The sequence below is a fragment of the Asparagus officinalis genome, chromosome 8 (assembly GCF_001876935.1).
Source record: "Asparagus officinalis chromosome 8, Aspof.V1, whole genome shotgun sequence".
Lineage (NCBI taxonomy): Eukaryota > Viridiplantae > Streptophyta > Magnoliopsida > Asparagales > Asparagaceae > Asparagus > Asparagus officinalis.
Window position 1 is genome coordinate 126,031,597 of NC_033801.1, and position 17,392 is coordinate 126,048,988.

Sequence of the window (17,392 nt, forward strand, 5' to 3'; positions counted from 1 at the left end):
CCTATTCTAATTAGGAAGGTAAGCTAAAGATAGGGTTTTGGTTTCCCTATATATATATATTCTTCTATTGTTGTAAGAAAAACCAAACAAAATAGAGAGAGCCAATATTCTTGTAATTTAGGGTTAGCAGAGGGCGTAGCCTGATTCAAGAATATTGTGCGAGAGGTGAGGACTTCGTAGTCTTTATCCGTGCAAAAGATTATATCATTGGGAGAGGGTTTCGCAATTTTTGTCTGTTCAAAAGATTGTAAGGAGTGAGTTTTGGAGAAAATATGAGAGTTGATTATGTATGTGAGGTTGAGATATTGAGAGACGAGAGTTAAGTGGTTCCTCTTGTAGTTCTCCCTGATACATAGTGGATTTCTCGTATTGTTACCCCGTGGACGTAGGTCGAAGTTGGTCGACCGAACCACGTAAATCTCGGTGTTCTTTCTTCTTGATTGTGGTTATTTTATATCTTGTTGATTGTGGGTTGGCTTCCGAGTTGCGAAGATCGTAGTATGCCGGGGGACTACAATCCCCAACAAAGTGATGTCAGAGCCATGATGATGGATCCGGGAGCGAGTTCGCAAGATAAACGTCTTACAAAAGTGAAGATCAGCGGTGTTACAAGAATTAAGATGAAGAGAAAAAAAAGGACGATTAAGTTGTCTTCTGATCGAGGGATTGGAGGCAGATTTTGGTGTTCCAAGAGTTGATTTGTAGTTTTTGGAGTGCTCTGAACGTGATGGAAGTGTTTGATTTTTCAGATTATGCTCATATTGATCAGAAAGTCCTGATAAATTCTGATGGTGCTACCAAGACAGATCTGATGATAGATAGGGCAAACAAGTATGCGACGGATGAGACTGGTGTAGAGAATTAGACGTGATTCTAGTAGTAGAGTTGTCAGCATATAATTGTTCAAAGTCATCACAGAAGCAGTAGTTGGTTGGTGTGTAGACTCGAGGAAGACAATATCAGATTAGGTGGAGCTTGCAAGCGGGTGCGACCGAGTGATTTACATGAAGATGGAGATTGTGGCATTGGACTTGAAGACGATGAGCGCTCATATTCGGTCCAAGCCAAGTGATAGAGGAGATAGTGGCATGCGGCTCGTAGTGTGGAGTAGGAGAGGTGCACCGATATAGTTTGAGACGAGCAATGTAGATGGAGCACAATGACAACAAGCGGGGGAGGTTATTGTCAGGCTCAAGTTGGAAGGACAAGCATAATTGATTTGCTTCTGATGTTAGAGGCGGCGAAGATCTTTTGGTCTACACAAGAGAGGTGGAGGCGCCATGGCAAAGCAGATGATAGTGAGAGTCACGAGACGTCCAAGTTGGAGTGCAAGTACTTCAATTCGAAGTGTAAAAGAATAGAAGATGCTAGTAGGAGAGGCAAAGTTTCAAGACATCGATGATATATCTTCAAGGGAGTTTGAGAATCAAATCCAAGATGGAGATTGTTGGGATTATGTCTTTGATTCTCTGTATAACTTCATGAGAATTAGATAGGGTTAGAGATTTATCATGATTAGGAGATTGAGTCTCTCATGATTAGGAGTTTGAATCCTATTCTAATTAGGAATGTAAGCTAGAGATAGGGTTTTAGTTTCCATATATATATTCTTCTATCGTTGGAGGAAAAACCAAGCAGAGAAGAGAGAGCCAATATTCTTGTAATGTAGGGTTAGCAGAAGGCGTAGCCCGATTCAAGAATATTGTGTGAGAGGCGAGGATTTCGTAGTTTTTATCCGTACAAAAGATTATATCATTGGGAGAGGGTTTCGCAGTCTTTGTCCGTTTAAAAGATTGTAAGGAGTGAGTTTTGTAGAGAATATGAGAGTTGATTATGTATGTGAGGTTGAGAGATTGAGAGACGAGAGTTAAGTTGTTCCTCTTGTAGTTCTCCCTGATACATAGTGGATTTCTCGTATTGATACCCCGTGGACATATGTCGAAGTTGGTTGACCGAACCACATAAATCTCGGTGTTCTTTCTTCTTGATTGTAGTTATTTTATATCTTGTTGATTGTGGGTTGACTTCCGAGTTGCGGAGATCGTAGTACGCGAGGGGACTAAAATTCCCCAACATGCACAAATGTCAAAGAAAACTTTATATGTCTAGCACGAATCCGAAAGCAAAATTAAAGGATAAAAAAAAACTTGGTGAACAATAGTTTCCATCCACTTAAGTTAATATATTGTAGAAACTGAAAACAGTAAATAGACACAGGATTTAACGAGGTTCAGCACCAATTTGGTGCCTACATCCTCCACACCCACACACACCCTTTTTCTATTATTTTTCAGTAGTTTGTTACAGAGACGAGAGGAGAATTTATAGGGAGATGAGAGAGATTTGTTTCCTATTACAATTATCTAAACAAGGAATATAATAACTCTGATTACAAAAGAGATTTCCCAGCTGTTGCCTTCCTTATTTGAAGATATGGTCCAGATAGGCAACGATATGGACCACTATTTATTTCAACACCCGACCTCAAGTTGGTAGGTAGACATCTACCATACCCAACTTGGCAATCGATTCTTCAAAGAACTTAGTTGACACCGCCTTTGTCAACATGTCTGCCAGCTATTGTTCTGATCTCACAAATGGAAACGAGATGATCTTTTCTTCCAGACTCTGTTTGATGAAATGTCTATCAATCTCTATGTGCTTGGTCCTGTCATGTTGTACTGGGTTGTGGGCTATCTCAATTGCTGACTTGTTATCACAATGTAGCTGCATTTCTTCTTTTGGCCCATATTTCAATTCATTCATAAGTTTTCTCAACCACAACAACTCACATAGGCCTTTCGACATCCCTCTGAACTCTGCTTCTGCACTTGACAGCGCAACAACATTCTGCTTCTTACTCCTCCATGTGACCAGATTTCCTCCCACAAAGGTGAAGTATCCTGACATTGATTTCCGATCTATTCTGTCTCCAGCCCAATCAGCATCCGTGTACCCCCAAACTTTCAAATGTCCATTTTTTCTAAACTGAATGCCTTTTCCTAGAGTTTTCTTTAGATACCTCAAAACTCTAATCACAGCATCCATGTGTTGTTTTCTCGGGTCATGCATAAACTGACTCACCATGCTCACAGCATATGCAATATCGGGTCTAGTATGTGATAGGTAAATGAGTTTACCTACTAATTTCTGATAAGCTTCCCGATCCACCTCCGGATCTTCTGGGTTGTCTTCAAACTTCAAGTTCGAAATTGTGGGTGTATCAGCTGGCTTACAATCTAGCATGCCCACCTCTGCAAGTAAGTCAAGTGTATACTTTCTCTGTGATAGGGATATACCTTCTTTTGAACGCAGTACCTCTATTCCCCCAAGAAGTATTAGACCGCCTAGATCCTTCATCTCAAATTCCTGCGATAACCTCTGCTCTAGCCACTGGATTTCCATAGTGTCGTCGCCTGTAATTATCATGTCATCAACATAGATAATTAAGATGGTTACCTTGCCTTGACGATGCTTGAAGAACAGAGTATGATCAGAATCACTTTGATTGTAGCAATAGCTCTTCATGGCCTTACAGAATCGCCCGAACCATGCCCGGGGGGACTGTTTTAAGCCATATAGGCTACGCTCCAACTTGCACACTAGTTTCTTGTTTTGTTGGTGGGAATACCCCGGTGGTAGGTCCATATAGATTTCCTCTTCTAAATCACCATGCAGAAATGCATTCTTCACATCAAACTGATGCAAGGGCCAGTCCAAGTTTGCTGCAAAAGATAATAAGACTCGAACTGTGTTAAGCTTTGCAACTGGAGAAAAAGTTTCCTGGAAATCTATACCATATGTCTGAGTGTACCCTTTTGCGACCAACCTTGCCTTATATCGCTCAACTTTACCTGTAGCATCATATTTCACAGAAAACACCCACTTGCAGCCGACTGTTTTCTTCTCATTTGGTAGTTCTACCAAATTCCAAGTTTTAGTGGTTTCTAGGGCTTTCATCTCAATTTCCATAGCCTCCACCCATTTGGGATCCTGCAATGCCTCTCCCACAGTGTTTGGTACTCGAATTTTCGATAATTCTTTAGTGAAAGTTTGTACTAAGTTGGACAACCCTTCAGTGCTGGTATAGTTAGATATCGCATACCCTTCTTCGCTATACCGCTTTGGTCGTACATTACGGTTAGTTCTTATAGGGTACCTTCTTTCAGTGATAAGAGAACTTATCTCAGGAGCATCTTCGGGAGAACTCAAGCATGGTATTTCTTCTGGATCCTCGTGAGGTTTTGTCACCTCTGCTTCTGGTCTTTCTTCTCCATCTACTAGTGTATGGTCTGTATCCCCTGGTGCATGGTCCGTGTCCTCTGGTATACTGACCGTATAGTCTTCTGTCCGGTCCGCGTCGCCAGATACATTTTCTGGTGCATGGACAATTTCCTCTGGTATATGGACTGTATTGATATTCTCCTGATTATCCCACCATACTTGGTGATTCGGTTCCTCTTGTATTGATACTGGGGTTGGTTGATTTTTGAAACAAGATTCACTCTCCAAGAAAGTAACATCCATTGTCACATAGATTTTTCTAGTTTCTAAGTCAAAGCATTTATACCCTTTCTGATTGTTCCCATATCCAATGAACATGCATTTAATTGCACATGGTTCTAACTTTGTTCTCTTCTCTTTTGGAACATGTACATATGCTACACAGCCAAAAATTTTTGGTGCCAAGGTCAAGATTGAAGGGATTTCCACAAACGAAGCTAGTTTTTGCAATGGAGTCAGAAATTTTAGGGTTCTTGAGGGCATTCTATTCATGAGGTATACCGCAGTAGATATAGCGTGGTTCCAAAAATTTTGAGGCACATTATTTTCAAACAATAGTGACCTTGCAATTTCTAAAATATGCCTATTTTTCCTTTCCGCCACTCCATTTTGTTGAGGAGTACCAACACAGGATGTCTCATGTACAATTCCATTGTCTCGAAAAAATTTTCTCAAGAAATTATTCACATATTCCCTCCCATTATCACTTCTAAGAATCTTAATCTTTTTCCCAAATTGTCTTTGGACGAGATTCAAAAAATCTAGAAAACATGTGACAACTTCATCCTTAGTTTTTAAGAGATATAGCCAGGTCATTCGGGTACTATCATCAGTAAACAAAACAAACCATCTTTCTCCATTAATAGAAGTAACTGGGGCTGGGCCCCACACATCAGAATGTACTAAATCACCAAATTTCAAAATTTTAAAACAGGTACTAGGATACGTGCTTCTATGACTCTTACTTTTAATACAAGTTTCACATGAAATTTCAGAGTTTGATACCTTGACCCATAATGACGGAAACATCTTTCGCATATAACCCTCAGAAGGGTGCCCTAACCTCTTATGCCATAACAAAATATTATTCGTCTGAACCCTCTGTCCAGTTAAACATGCAGAACCAACACTCAAATCTTCAAGGTGATATAGTCCATTGTGCTTAATACCACGCCCAAGTATCTCCTTCGTTAGGATGTCCTGAAAGATGCAAAATTTTGGGTACATTAGAACAGCACAATTTAAGTCTTCAGTTAATCTTCCCACTGATATTAGTCTCGTGGTCAGCGAAGGAACTAGTAATGTTTCTTTTAGACACAAAGATGAAGTAGCAGTAACATTTCCCGATCCTATAACTTGTGATTTAATCCCATTCGCACTCACAATTTCTTTTCTGTTTGATTCGTGGATTTTGTCTAGATCAGAATCTAAATAGGTCATGTGATCAGTTGCTCCCGAGTATATTACCCATTTTTCTAGATTATGTGCAATAAAAGCATTACCTTTCTCGGCAGAACCCTCTGTACCTTCAACAAAATTGGCTAGTGTTAGAGATGTCTGTCCTGTGTTGTTTCTGTGGCCTGGGTTATTATTTGTACGGTCCGTGCTCCCATTTGCACGGTCCATGCATACCGTCTGATGAGCCTGTCCCTTCTTACTTGCTCCCTTTCTCTCCTTCAACTCATGCCACCAGTCTGGGTATCCATGCAACTGAAAACATGTCTCTCTGGTGTGCTTTGGGTTGTGACAGTGAGTGCATCCTCCTCCTTCGACCCTCTTTCCTTTTCCCTGGTTTGTTTCAGTTTTAAGAGAAAGTGATACCTTAGATGCGCGGGCTGTGTGACTACTTGTGCGGTCCGTGTTCCAGCTTGTATGGTCCGTGTTCCAGCCCGCATGGTCTGTGCCCTTCACCGTCATGACAACCGGGTTTGAGTTACTGTTGCCGCACATCACCTTTTGCCTCACCTCCTCCCGTCTAACTCTGGCATACGCTTGCTCGATAGTTGGAAGAGGCACCGTCTGGATTATATCGGCTCGTGTGCTATCCAAACGATCATCCAGTCCATATGCCTATTTTTCCTTTCCGCCACTCCATTTTGTTGAGGAGTACCAACACAGGATGTCTCATGTACAATTCCATTGTCTCGAAAAAATTTTCTCAAGAAATTATTCACATATTCCCTCCCATTATCACTTCTAAGAATCTTAATCTTTTTCCCAAATTGTCTTTGGACGAGATTCAAAAAATCTAGAAAACATGTGACAACTTCATCCTTAGTTTTTAAGAGATATAGCCAGGTCATTCGGGTACTATCATCAGTAAACAAAACAAACCATCTTTCTCCATTAATAGAAGTAACTGGTTTCACCATTGAGTCGTGCATCTTCCACTGCTCATATCCCACATTGCCTACTGGGGGTGCTGGTTTTTCACCCTTCACATATCCTAACTTGCCCTTGCCGGCCAGATGTGTCTCCATCATGGACAACCATAGCCCATAGTTGTTTCCGTCGAGTTTGACGATGGTCGAGTTAGTCGGTACTTCAACCGACACGGCTGTCGCCTTCTGTGTGGAAAGGAGTTCTTTCAACGCTTGAAGCAGGGTCATGTCAGCGCTGGGGTCTGGGTTCTTCTCTCCACTCGTCTTCGTACTAGGGCCCTCCATCTCAGATCGCCAACGTCAGATCTACGCCTACGTCTGGTGCTCTGATACCATGTAGAAACTGAAAACAGTAAATAGACACAGGATTTAACGAGGTTCAGCACCAATTTGGTGCCTACATCCTCCACACCCACACACACCCTTTTTCTATTATTTTTCAGTAGTTTGTTACAGAGACGAGAGGAGAATTTATAGGGAGATGAGAGAGATTTGTTTCCTATTACAATTATCTAAACAAGGAATATAATAACTCTGATTACAAAAGAGATTTCCCAGCTGTTGCCTTCCTTATTTGAAGATATGGTCCAGATAGGCAACGATATGGACCACTATTTATTTCAACATATATGTTTTATTCATAGTATACGAGTTAGTATTGGATTGTGAAATGTTCACTCTCGATAATTAACAAGTACCATGAACTTGTTATTGATTCTTAATTTCTTTTTTTGAAGAAAAGATTGAGATCACAGAGATTCCATCCTTAACATGTGAAGTATAAATATATCCAATTCTTCACTAAATAGGTAAGTAAGGTGATAATTCTTCACAGAGATCTTTTAGTATTCTTTAATTGAAAGAAATAAAATGTACAATATACAATTCGTATCTACAACTAGATTATTTTACATATTAATTACTCATCCATTACAAGCTTAAAAAAATACAATGTAATGCGGTAGTTGATAGCATTTAAAACTATAATAAATCATGACCTTACGTCAACTAGGACTGTATCTCAATATTAATTTCTCTAGGCCCATCATCACCCCTACTTAACCCCAGTAAATACTCGATCAAAAGCTTTATCCTCATTATCCACCGTCCATCTTATCCACCGTCAAAATGGACGGCTGATATTAGTCCAAAGTGTTTCCACCGGATATTTCCAAAGCACCTGTTTTTACGAAGAAAGCGGAAGCTTCAGTATCAAACACGTCTCCTTCTGGTCTTTTCATTTAATTAAGCCCCAACTCCCGGAATGGGATCATTGTAAACCCTAGTTATTAAATAAAAACGTGGGGCTTTGGTGAAATTGATCTCGTTTTCACACAATTGCTCCCCTCCTGCGATCTGGGTTCGCCTCAAAATCCGATCTTTTCAGGTGAATCCTCGATTTCTGAAGTGGGGATTTTTTGGAGTTAGGGCAAAGATGAGGGCGAAATTGTGTTTTTTGATCTGGGTTTTGTTTCTGTGGGGTTCTAGTTTGGGGAGATTTGTTGTGGAGAAGAATAGCTTGAAGGTGACTTCGCCTGAAACGTTGAAAGGGGTTTATGAGTGTGCAATTGGGAATTTTGGGATTCCTCAATATGGAGGAACTATGGTTGGGATTGTCGTCTACCCTAAATCTAATAGAAAAGCATGCAAGAGTTTTGATGATTTCGATATTTCGTTCAAATCGAAACCGGGAGGGTTTCCTACCTTTGTTCTTGTTGATCGAGGAGGTGAGATTTAGACTTTGAGATTGTTGTAGTTCTACATCTGGATTTGTTTATTTTGGTCACTGAACTGTTCAGTGGCAGTTGTTGATGCGGTTTTGTTTATGTGTTGCTTAATTTGATTGCATACTGTGTTTGTTGATATTGTACTAATTATAGCTGAAATATATGTTATCGTTAGACTATGATTCTGTGTTGATCATTTTTGAGCTTACAAATTTTATTTTTATTTCCGATCCCCTTTTAAGTCTTTAGTGTGTCAATGACTCTTTCAGTTTTATTTCCTTCTTATTTTTAGGTGTTATCAGTTACCTGGAGCTAAATATAGGAAAATTAAACTTAAAATGCACAAACACTAGTCTCCATTTATGCAAAGAACCTAATAAAGTTATTTTTCGATCAGTTAAATTCAGTTGTTTATGCAACATAAAAGTGCTTTAGCTTACCAATTGTGTACTTAAAACATGAGAAAACAAACAGGGATCGGGGCAAAAGCAATGCTTGGCATGACTTTGAAAAATATCATTTTAGCCAGGTTTTCTTTTCTTCTGCGACTGGGTAGATCTTGTTAACTTTAAATAAAAAAAATCCTGCTTCTTCCTTTTTGGTTACAAATTCTATGTTTGGCAATGTTTTGCCTGTTTTAGCTACTGATTTGCATATATCTTCTTTTCTGACATCTCTTCATGTTTTTCACACAGATGCATTATAGCTTTCAATTCTGTTGTTACACATGCATTGCCCATGAAGTTTTCTTCCTTGTTGTTCATATAAATTCATACAGTAAATTGGCGTGACAAGTAAAGCAAGATATTTATCTAGTGAATAAATATGTTGGTTCTGAATCATAGTCATGTACACTGCTCTCTTCGAGAGAGTTGTAGATGATTTGCTAATGAAAGAAAGAGAAACATTCACCATAAATTTAGTAACTTAAACTTCTAGAAATTAACCGCAACTTATGCAGTTATGCAGGAATTCGACATGTACATCATCATTTTTCTCACATTTTTTTATTTCTTTTATGAAGGTACTGATATGTGTGCATGCTGGTTCAAGTTAAACACTTTTTGACAAGTATCCTATAGCATTAACCAATCACTTGGTGTTCTCACTTCACGTTATTCTGTTGTACTTCATTTTCTACATAGGGGACATGGGGCTGGTCTAACCAGCATTCCACTGTCTTCTATTTTACTGGCAATTTATGCACACATTACTGTTGGTTAATCAGTGCAAATTCCTCATTTCTGTGTATATATGTGTGCATGTCAACGTTTTTGTATTATGCTCGACCTTCTTTTACTTGTTTTCTTCTTGCCTTTTTTGCTTACCAAATATGTAATGTTTGGCTCTATACATAAGTTCACTTGCATATACTCTATCCATCAATATGTAATTGCATACTAAAGCTTTCTTGTGACTCAATTTATTTATGCAATTATCTTTTTTTACAGATTGCTTTTTCACAACAAAGGCGTGGAACGCACAAAATGCTGGCGCTGCTGCTATCCTTGTTGCTGACAACAAGGTGGAGCCCTTAATTACAATGGACACACCCGAAGAAGATAACGGAAGGGCAGATTACCTGCAGAACATTACCATTCCTTCAGCTCTTATCAGCAAAAGCTTTGGTGATAGCCTTAAGAAATCCCTCGAAGATGGAGATATGATTAGCGTTAACTTAGACTGGAGGGAATCTCTACCCCATCCCGATGAGCGGGTAGAATATGAATTTTGGACCAACAGCAATGATGAATGTGGCCCGAAATGTGACAGCCAAATAGACTTTGTAAAGAGCTTCAAAGGAGTAGCACAAATACTTGAGCAAAAGGGTTATACACAATTCACTCCACATTACATTACTTGGTATTGTCCTGAAGCTTTTATTCTGAGCAAGCAATGCAAATCACAATGCATCAACCACGGGAGATATTGTGCTCCTGATCCTGAACAGGACTTCACTAAAGGTTACGACGGAAAAGATGTAGTTGTTCAGAATTTGCGACAGGTTTGTGTGTTTAAGGTCGCTAATGAAAGTGGAAAGCCTTGGTTGTGGTGGGACTATGTGACTGACTTTTCGATTAGATGCCCGATGAAAGATAAGAAGTACACAAAGGAATGTGCTGAAGGAGTAATCCGGTCATTGGGTGAGTTTGCAATTAGGTGCTGTGTAGTTGACCAAAGGACTTATTCTAAAGTTCAATAAATTTTGCAGGTGTTGATATCCGAAAGATAAATGACTGTATTGGGGACCCTGAAGCAGATGAAGATAATCCAGTGCTTAAAGCCGAACAAGATGCACAGGTTAGTACTTTCCCCTTATCCTAGTTTAAAAAAAAAACTTTTCTTGTATATAATCAATTCTATTTTAACTTTTTCGTTTAGATTGGTAAAGATGCACGTGGGGATGTAACCATCTTACCTACTCTTGTCATTAACAACAGACAATACAGAGGTGTGTGCCTTATTGGCCTTTGGTTTGCACAAAGTGAATTGAAGTATATGAATGTTTTGTGATTGCTTTTTATTTATTTATTTATTTTATGTAGGCAAGCTCGACAAGGGTGCAGTTCTTAAAGCAATATGCGCAGGCTTTGAGGAAACCACGGAACCAGCAGTGTGTTTAAGTGATGGTTAGTGGTACTCTGTGCCTTCTTATTTCGTCATCTATATTCTTTTAAGATAATTGTTAGATAATGGTTTATCCATTCTAGGCATTGAAACTAACGAATGTTTGGAAAATAATGGTGGATGCTGGGAAGATAAGGCTGCCAATATTACTGCATGCAAGGTATTATTGCTGGTTTTCTTATCAAGATATCTCATAATGTACTGTTCTTGATGATCTTTAAAAAAAAATTTGTCCACAGGACACTTTTCGTGGTAGAGTATGTGAATGCCCTGTTGTCCGAGGTGTAAAGTTTGTTGGTGATGGGTATACTCTCTGTGAAGGTAATCCATCAAAGATTCTGGAATCTGGAAGCTTATTATTTGGATTAAATAGAAGGTTTTTTCATGTAATATTAAAGTATTTTAGATTTCATGAAGTAGAATTTTTTACTTCCTTAGCCTCTCTATCCTAATTCCTAAAAGCCTGTAATGACTGTTAACTTGTCTTAAATATATGTTTAGTCCGACTTCTTACCTGACCTAAAAGAATCATTGGAAACTTTGCAGAGGGGATATTAACTGTTGCAGGAATAACATTGGGAGATTGGGTCAGCAAAGACTTGAATGATGTTCGGTTTGCATCATCATTAAGCAACTTGGAAATTCTGCTTGTTTGTTCCTATTATCCCTTGTCTAGAAAAGATTTGCTGCTACTATAATGAATATTTCCATGTTTTTGAGTAGAATGAGTAAACGCTGTATGATACCTAATATCTTTACTAATCTTTCGTATATTTGCACTTTCAAACTTGATCATTCTTTTAAGGTTAGAAGATATCAGAAAACAAGGAGAATGATCACCTAAAGTCATTTGTTTGTGCTTTCAAACCTTATCGATCTTCTTTTTTATATCGGGTATCAGAAACCAGAGCACCTTTGGTAACTAAGAGGACAACATTATAAACATGATGAGTGGAAGCATAGTAATTACTATAGCCATCTGGTAATGACTCACTATGATTGAATTGTCGAGTGTAAACTGTAAACAAAGAAAGGAAAGTTGTGCTTAGTTTGACTAGGGCAGAACAAGTTGTGCTTAGTTTGACTAGGGCAGAACAAAACTATCATATATGGTCACAACATTAAGTCTCAATGATACCCTGAATGACATCGTGGTCATCAATATTCTAAGAGTTACAAGTTAACTTACTGATGGAAGTGATATCTTACAAATCCAAGTTACCTATCCGCAGAATTGGCTATTTGGAGGATCCAATTTGGATCTAAGATCTCCTTCTATTAATATGTTAGTTTCAAAGCAAAAATGTGGCTCTTGAATGTGGTAAGCTATTGCTTAAGAAGATATAGAGGATAATGTTTTTTTGTTTTTTTAATCCTGCAGCTTCAGGATCTGGTCGTTGTGAAATCAACAATGGAGGCTGCTGGAAGCATACTAAATATGGAAAGACATTCAGTGCTTGTGTAGTAAGTATTTTGTTGGTGGAGATCAACTTGTATCAATTCTTTTATGGTTCCAAGTGTTGAGCAATATACTACTTACCCTTGTAGGATGATCATTCAAAAGGGTGCCAGTGTCCTTCAGGCTTCAAGGGTGATGGGGTCAAATCCTGTGAAGGTAATTTCCTGACACGAGCACTGTAATTCTTTTCAACTTTGAACATGGAGTTAGTATTTCATACATTTTAATCTTCAAGCATTTTTCATGCCTTTTTAAGTGATGAACATTTTGGGTTTTTCTAATGGGTAAATTGTGGATAGACCCCCCCATACCGTGTTGCGGATAGAGTCCCTGTTGTTCTGTGTGTTCTTGTTCTGTGTGTTCGGATTTACCCCATGAGTGAATTTTTTTTCCTGACTTTTCTAAGGTTAAAAGAAAATTCACTCAGGGGGTCGGATCTATCCACATGGCAAATAGTACAGGGGTCCATCCACACCAATAGAACTACAGTGGTCTATCCATGATTGGGCGATAGTACAAGGATCTATCCGCAATTAACCCTTTTCTAACATTGGATTCTGATTCTATCATATTTTCATATTAGGCCCCCAAATCTTCATACTTGTATCTTACACCCACAAATCTATTGAGTAGTTTGAAGTGGGGGTGTACATAAAATAAGTTAATGGATTTGGTGGACTGATATAAAAATAAATAGAATTTAAGGTCTCATCTGAGAAAAACCTATGATAATTTAGTTCTGATAAGTATTTTGAGGGGCTTTTTGTTTCTTTTCTATCCTAAAGAGGACTGGCTTGGATGTCAGATAAATGAGGAATTTAATAGCAATTTTTTCTTGATGTGCTCTGTATTTTCTTGGTTATGTTTATATTTGATGTTCTCTACTTATTTGCAGATATTGATGAATGCAAAGAGAGAACTGCTTGTCAATGCTCAGACTGCAAGTGTAAGAATACTTGGGGAAGTTATGAGTGCAGCTGCCGGGGCAATCAGTTATACATTAAGGAGCACGATACATGCATAAGTGAGTTATCTTTGGTCCTTTTCTTTCACCAACAGACTAGAATTGAAGTTCCATTAACATGTGCATAAACAAGAGAAAAATTGAAGTTTCTTATTTTTCCTATTTCATTTAATTTGTAGACGTTTTAGAATTTGTTGAAATCAGAGAAACCGTAATAGCTTTTTATTGATTGTTGTAACAAGCCGAAGAGTTCTTTTTTGTAATTACGGAAGGGATTGGATACAAATACAATGAATCTTGGGAGCCCTCTAATCATAATAATAACTAAGGTAACAATAATGTCGTGTTGCTCACTTGTAATAATTTGTAAGGGGTGTATCATTTATCAAGGTTTCTCAGCTATAGGTTATGATGCTGTTTATTTCATAGTAAAGATGTTGAAATTGCTTTATGTATACTATTTGCAGGTAAGGAGGGGTCCTCAGAGGTTAGCTGGAGCTTTATGTGGGTTGTTTTCCTTGGCCTGTTGGCAGCTGGAGTTGCAGGCTATGCCGTCTATAAGTACAGAATTCGGGTACAGCTTATTTCTCCGCGAACTTGTCACTCTATTTCGGTTTCTTTCTGTTTTCCCCCTAACCAACTGAACTGTATTTACAATCTCGACTTCCCATTTTATTTGCATTAGTTAGAACCTATACTGTAGATCATCAAGCTTCTGAATTCAACAGTTTTGCATTACTTTCTACAAGTGGCGCCATTTCGAAGAGAAGTATGCATTCGTTTTAGCAGCTTAAATGTAATAAAACTAGGTTGTCTAGTTGGGCGAAATTATGCAAGATAAGATGCCAACCCTTGCCAAATGCCCCAATACGGTTTATACTTACCTCAAAACCAGTAAATGTTGCTTGGCAACTAATTTGAAGAGTTTCCTACTCTTGCAAAAACTTGGAACTACTCTTTTCCAAATCCATTGGGAAGAACACTGCTAGTTTTAACATCCAAATCATGCAAAAACCAGATCCTGAGCTCTTGTTAGCTCTCTCTCTAAAAAAACTCAAAGCACCAAATATTCGGTGATTAATAGTTTCCATGCTTTATAATTGTTTCTTTCTTGCTTAATCTTTTTCAGAGCTACATGGACTCGGAGATCCGTGCTATCATGGCTCAGTACATGCCGCTAGACAACCAAGCAGAAAACGGCAATGGCGTCCCTCAACATGGAGATATTTGAGACTTTGTAATTTCCAAAGGCGAGGAACCAGCGCGTCCGTCTTCTACGTGCTTATTTATAGTACACAAGTAGAAGCATGGTATGGTTTTTCTACCATTTGGTTTACGGTGAGCCTACAGAGAGTTTTATGTAAATTTGGAAGCTCATCTGTCTCTAAACTATAATGGTTAATGGTATGTAGACCCATTGGGATCAAGTCATGTATGTTTATTTTAGGTGTTTGAGCTCATGAAAATAATGACTTGTAAAATCTCATCTCCATATCTGTGTGCAAAGTGGTGAATAATGCAGAGGGTGGTGTTTTTTAGGTGAGTTTGTGCTCAAAATTCTTATATGCTGATGATGGTTATGCTCACGTTGGACTGCAGGTAATGGGTAGGAAGTTATTGTATGAGAGATCTCTTAAATTCTGTCAGTTCTTTTTTCCCCTAATTTTCTTACCTGGTTTCTGGTTTTATGTGCTCGAGGGACGTGGGCTTGTGAGTGCATTCGCTATATATAGGTGGTTAAGACATTAATTGAAAATTATTAATCCTTCAAATTTTGATACGTGTAGTTCTTGATAATTTGGGTCACCTCAGCTATAAATTTTTTTTTTTAAAGTAGTTGATTTTGGATCTTTTTAGCTACTATTTATAGATATTTTCAGCTATAAAAAAAGAGTGGAGAGGCTGCTACTATTAGTTATAGTTGTTGATTATTTAATGAGTGATTATGATTTACTTCAAATCTAACTTTCACTATATTCCCATGTATTTTACTTATTACTAATTTGTACTATATGAAAAATTATAAATTTCACTAGATGATCAGTTGTGAAAATGTAATGGTCTCTTTGTTACTTTTGTTGCAATGGAGCCTGTGGAGAGTGTATATGGTGCATGGAGTAGCTATGAAGTAGTTGAAATAAAGAGAGATTATTGTTGTTATTTTTGAGCGAAAAAGTATGTTTCTCTAAAAAGACTACTTGTGTTACTTCCTTAAATACTATACCGACGGTGTCTATACGGAACATTCCTACTTCAATATTTTTCTTCCTGTCAAAGCTTCAAAATAGCTGAAACTTGTGTTAATTTAGTAATAAAATTATTTTTAATATTACGTGGATATCCTCTCATTATAATAAAATCTCTCGTTATAATAAAATCTCGAAAGACTCTTTCTCTCGTCCTAACAATATTTATAATTGCTATTAAAAAAAACTAAAAGAGCAATGAAGTTGAAGAAATACTGCTTTCATTACTTCTTATCATTCCATAACTTTAGAAATAATGATTTTGTTCTACTTTCTTACTTTTGATACTTCCTGTCAACTAAATTGGCCTTAATAAAGCTGCAAATCCAATGGGCAATCAATAAGTTATGAGCACGTCACTTGTTAACTATCTCCCTCAAAAAAAATTGTTTAAGGTATTAATAACAATGTTTCATGAACGTGGGAAGACTGCATACGTGAACTTTCATCAAAGTGCAAGTAACCATGAAACACACCATCCGGACTGCGACATATAACACCTTGGCAAGTTTCACACTCCAATCAGGAGCCCAAAACGCAAGAACCACAGGTTTAAAGCTCATTAATCAAGCAGCAGCTCACACATGATATAAGAATGGTGCATCAATATTACATCCGATAAATACTTGAACCTGAAAAAGAGGGGAAGTGGAGTCCAGCAGGCTCCCAAATGGCTAGGTATCGCATGCTCTAATAGCCAAATCCTTAACATAGTTTAAACCAACAACAAAAAAAAAAACAAATAAAAAATAAAAACACATTTGATCGGTCCCGTACAATGTACATCTTTCTCATAAGACCACACCTCATTTCTAAAAAAATTCACCATGTCGAAAGATGACAATAGAAGAAGAAGAAGAAAGCCTTCACTGTAATTTCTACAACCCACCAATATCCAGCTACCTCAGCTTTTGTATGCAGAAAGGTGAAAAAACTGGCGAGCAATCCTTGTGAGGGAGCATCGCAGCATCGGTGCAACAAGGAAATATTTCCCATTCTTATTCCCCACCAGTAAGATCCAGTTACTTCCTGATATGCATATAGAGGGACTTGATATTAAAAAAGGATAAAGAAAGGAAGGTAAAAGCTAGTAAGGCGGAGAAATCTTAAAGATGACGGAACTAATAATGGAAACCTTTCAGAAAGATTTTTAACAAGTTCAAAAACAAAAACTAACCTACATACGGACCACATTTAATTTTCTGAACTGTGTTCTGAAGCTGGGCCTTTGCTGCTGCTGCCGCCACTTATTATGATTCTGTAGACATAAAATGCTACCATCGCTCCGCTGCATATAGAATTTGTGTGAGTAGAAGTTTCAAGTTTCTATTTGTGGAATCTTACAGTTAATATGGATTAGATATCTTCCAATTATTAGTTGTGATTTCAAAGAAAGAAGCCGTGATATAAGCAAATCTATACTTCTTATTAAAGAGAATACCCATGTCAAAACTTTTAATTTCCTATTTTGCCCTTTTAAATTTTGAAAATTCACAATTATACCATTGGTTATAATTAATCCTTAAATAATTATCCACAACTCTTTATTAAATGCACCTCCTACTCTCCCTAAGAATATTTGGTCAAGGAATAAAATCATTATCAATAGTTTATAATCAAATACTATATACAAATGGTTATGTCTATATTTAGAATTTTAGAATGTCAATGTTCACTTTTTGGTCTACCTTAGTTGCATGTCG

The 17,392-nt window shown here is 37.8% G+C and overlaps 2 protein-coding genes across 2 annotated transcripts in view; one reads left to right on the forward strand and one right to left on the reverse strand.

Annotated features, from left to right (window-relative positions):
• On the forward strand, nucleotides 7,880-14,986 carry LOC109851365 (vacuolar-sorting receptor 1-like). Its single transcript, XM_020421451.1, has 12 exons — nucleotides 7,880-8,392; nucleotides 9,844-10,536; nucleotides 10,605-10,693; nucleotides 10,775-10,844; nucleotides 10,939-11,022; nucleotides 11,104-11,180; nucleotides 11,260-11,341; nucleotides 12,402-12,484; nucleotides 12,569-12,635; nucleotides 13,375-13,503; nucleotides 13,911-14,017; nucleotides 14,573-14,986. The coding sequence occupies exons 1-12, from the start codon at nucleotides 8,101-8,103 to the stop codon at nucleotides 14,672-14,674; spliced, it is 1,875 nt and encodes a 624-aa protein (XP_020277040.1). The 5' UTR covers nucleotides 7,880-8,100; the 3' UTR covers nucleotides 14,675-14,986.
• The window catches only part of LOC109821879 (protein FATTY ACID EXPORT 3, chloroplastic), a 9,522-nt gene continuing 8,368 nt past the window's right edge, over nucleotides 16,239-17,392 (reverse strand). Inside the window, exons 7-8 of the mRNA XM_020388037.1 lie at nucleotides 16,867-16,977; nucleotides 16,239-16,718 (exon numbers count right to left, since the gene is read on the reverse strand). Coding sequence (XP_020243626.1) covers nucleotides 16,884-16,977 — 94 coding nt within the window. The 3' untranslated portion in view covers nucleotides 16,239-16,718; nucleotides 16,867-16,883. The remainder of the gene's footprint in view (nucleotides 16,719-16,866; nucleotides 16,978-17,392) is intronic.

Bases quoted from the DNA above. Each gene is read 5' to 3' on its own strand.
- LOC109851365 (XM_020421451.1), top strand. From the start codon at position 8,101: ATGAGGGCGAAATTGTGTTTTTTGATCTGGGTTTTGTTTCTGTGGGGT. The intron at 11,023-11,103 runs GTTAGTGGTACT...TATCCATTCTAG, and splicing joins AGCAGTGTGTTTAAGTGATG to GCATTGAAACTAACGAATGT. The intron at 12,485-12,568 runs GTAAGTATTTTG...TTACCCTTGTAG, and splicing joins AGACATTCAGTGCTTGTGTA to GATGATCATTCAAAAGGGTG.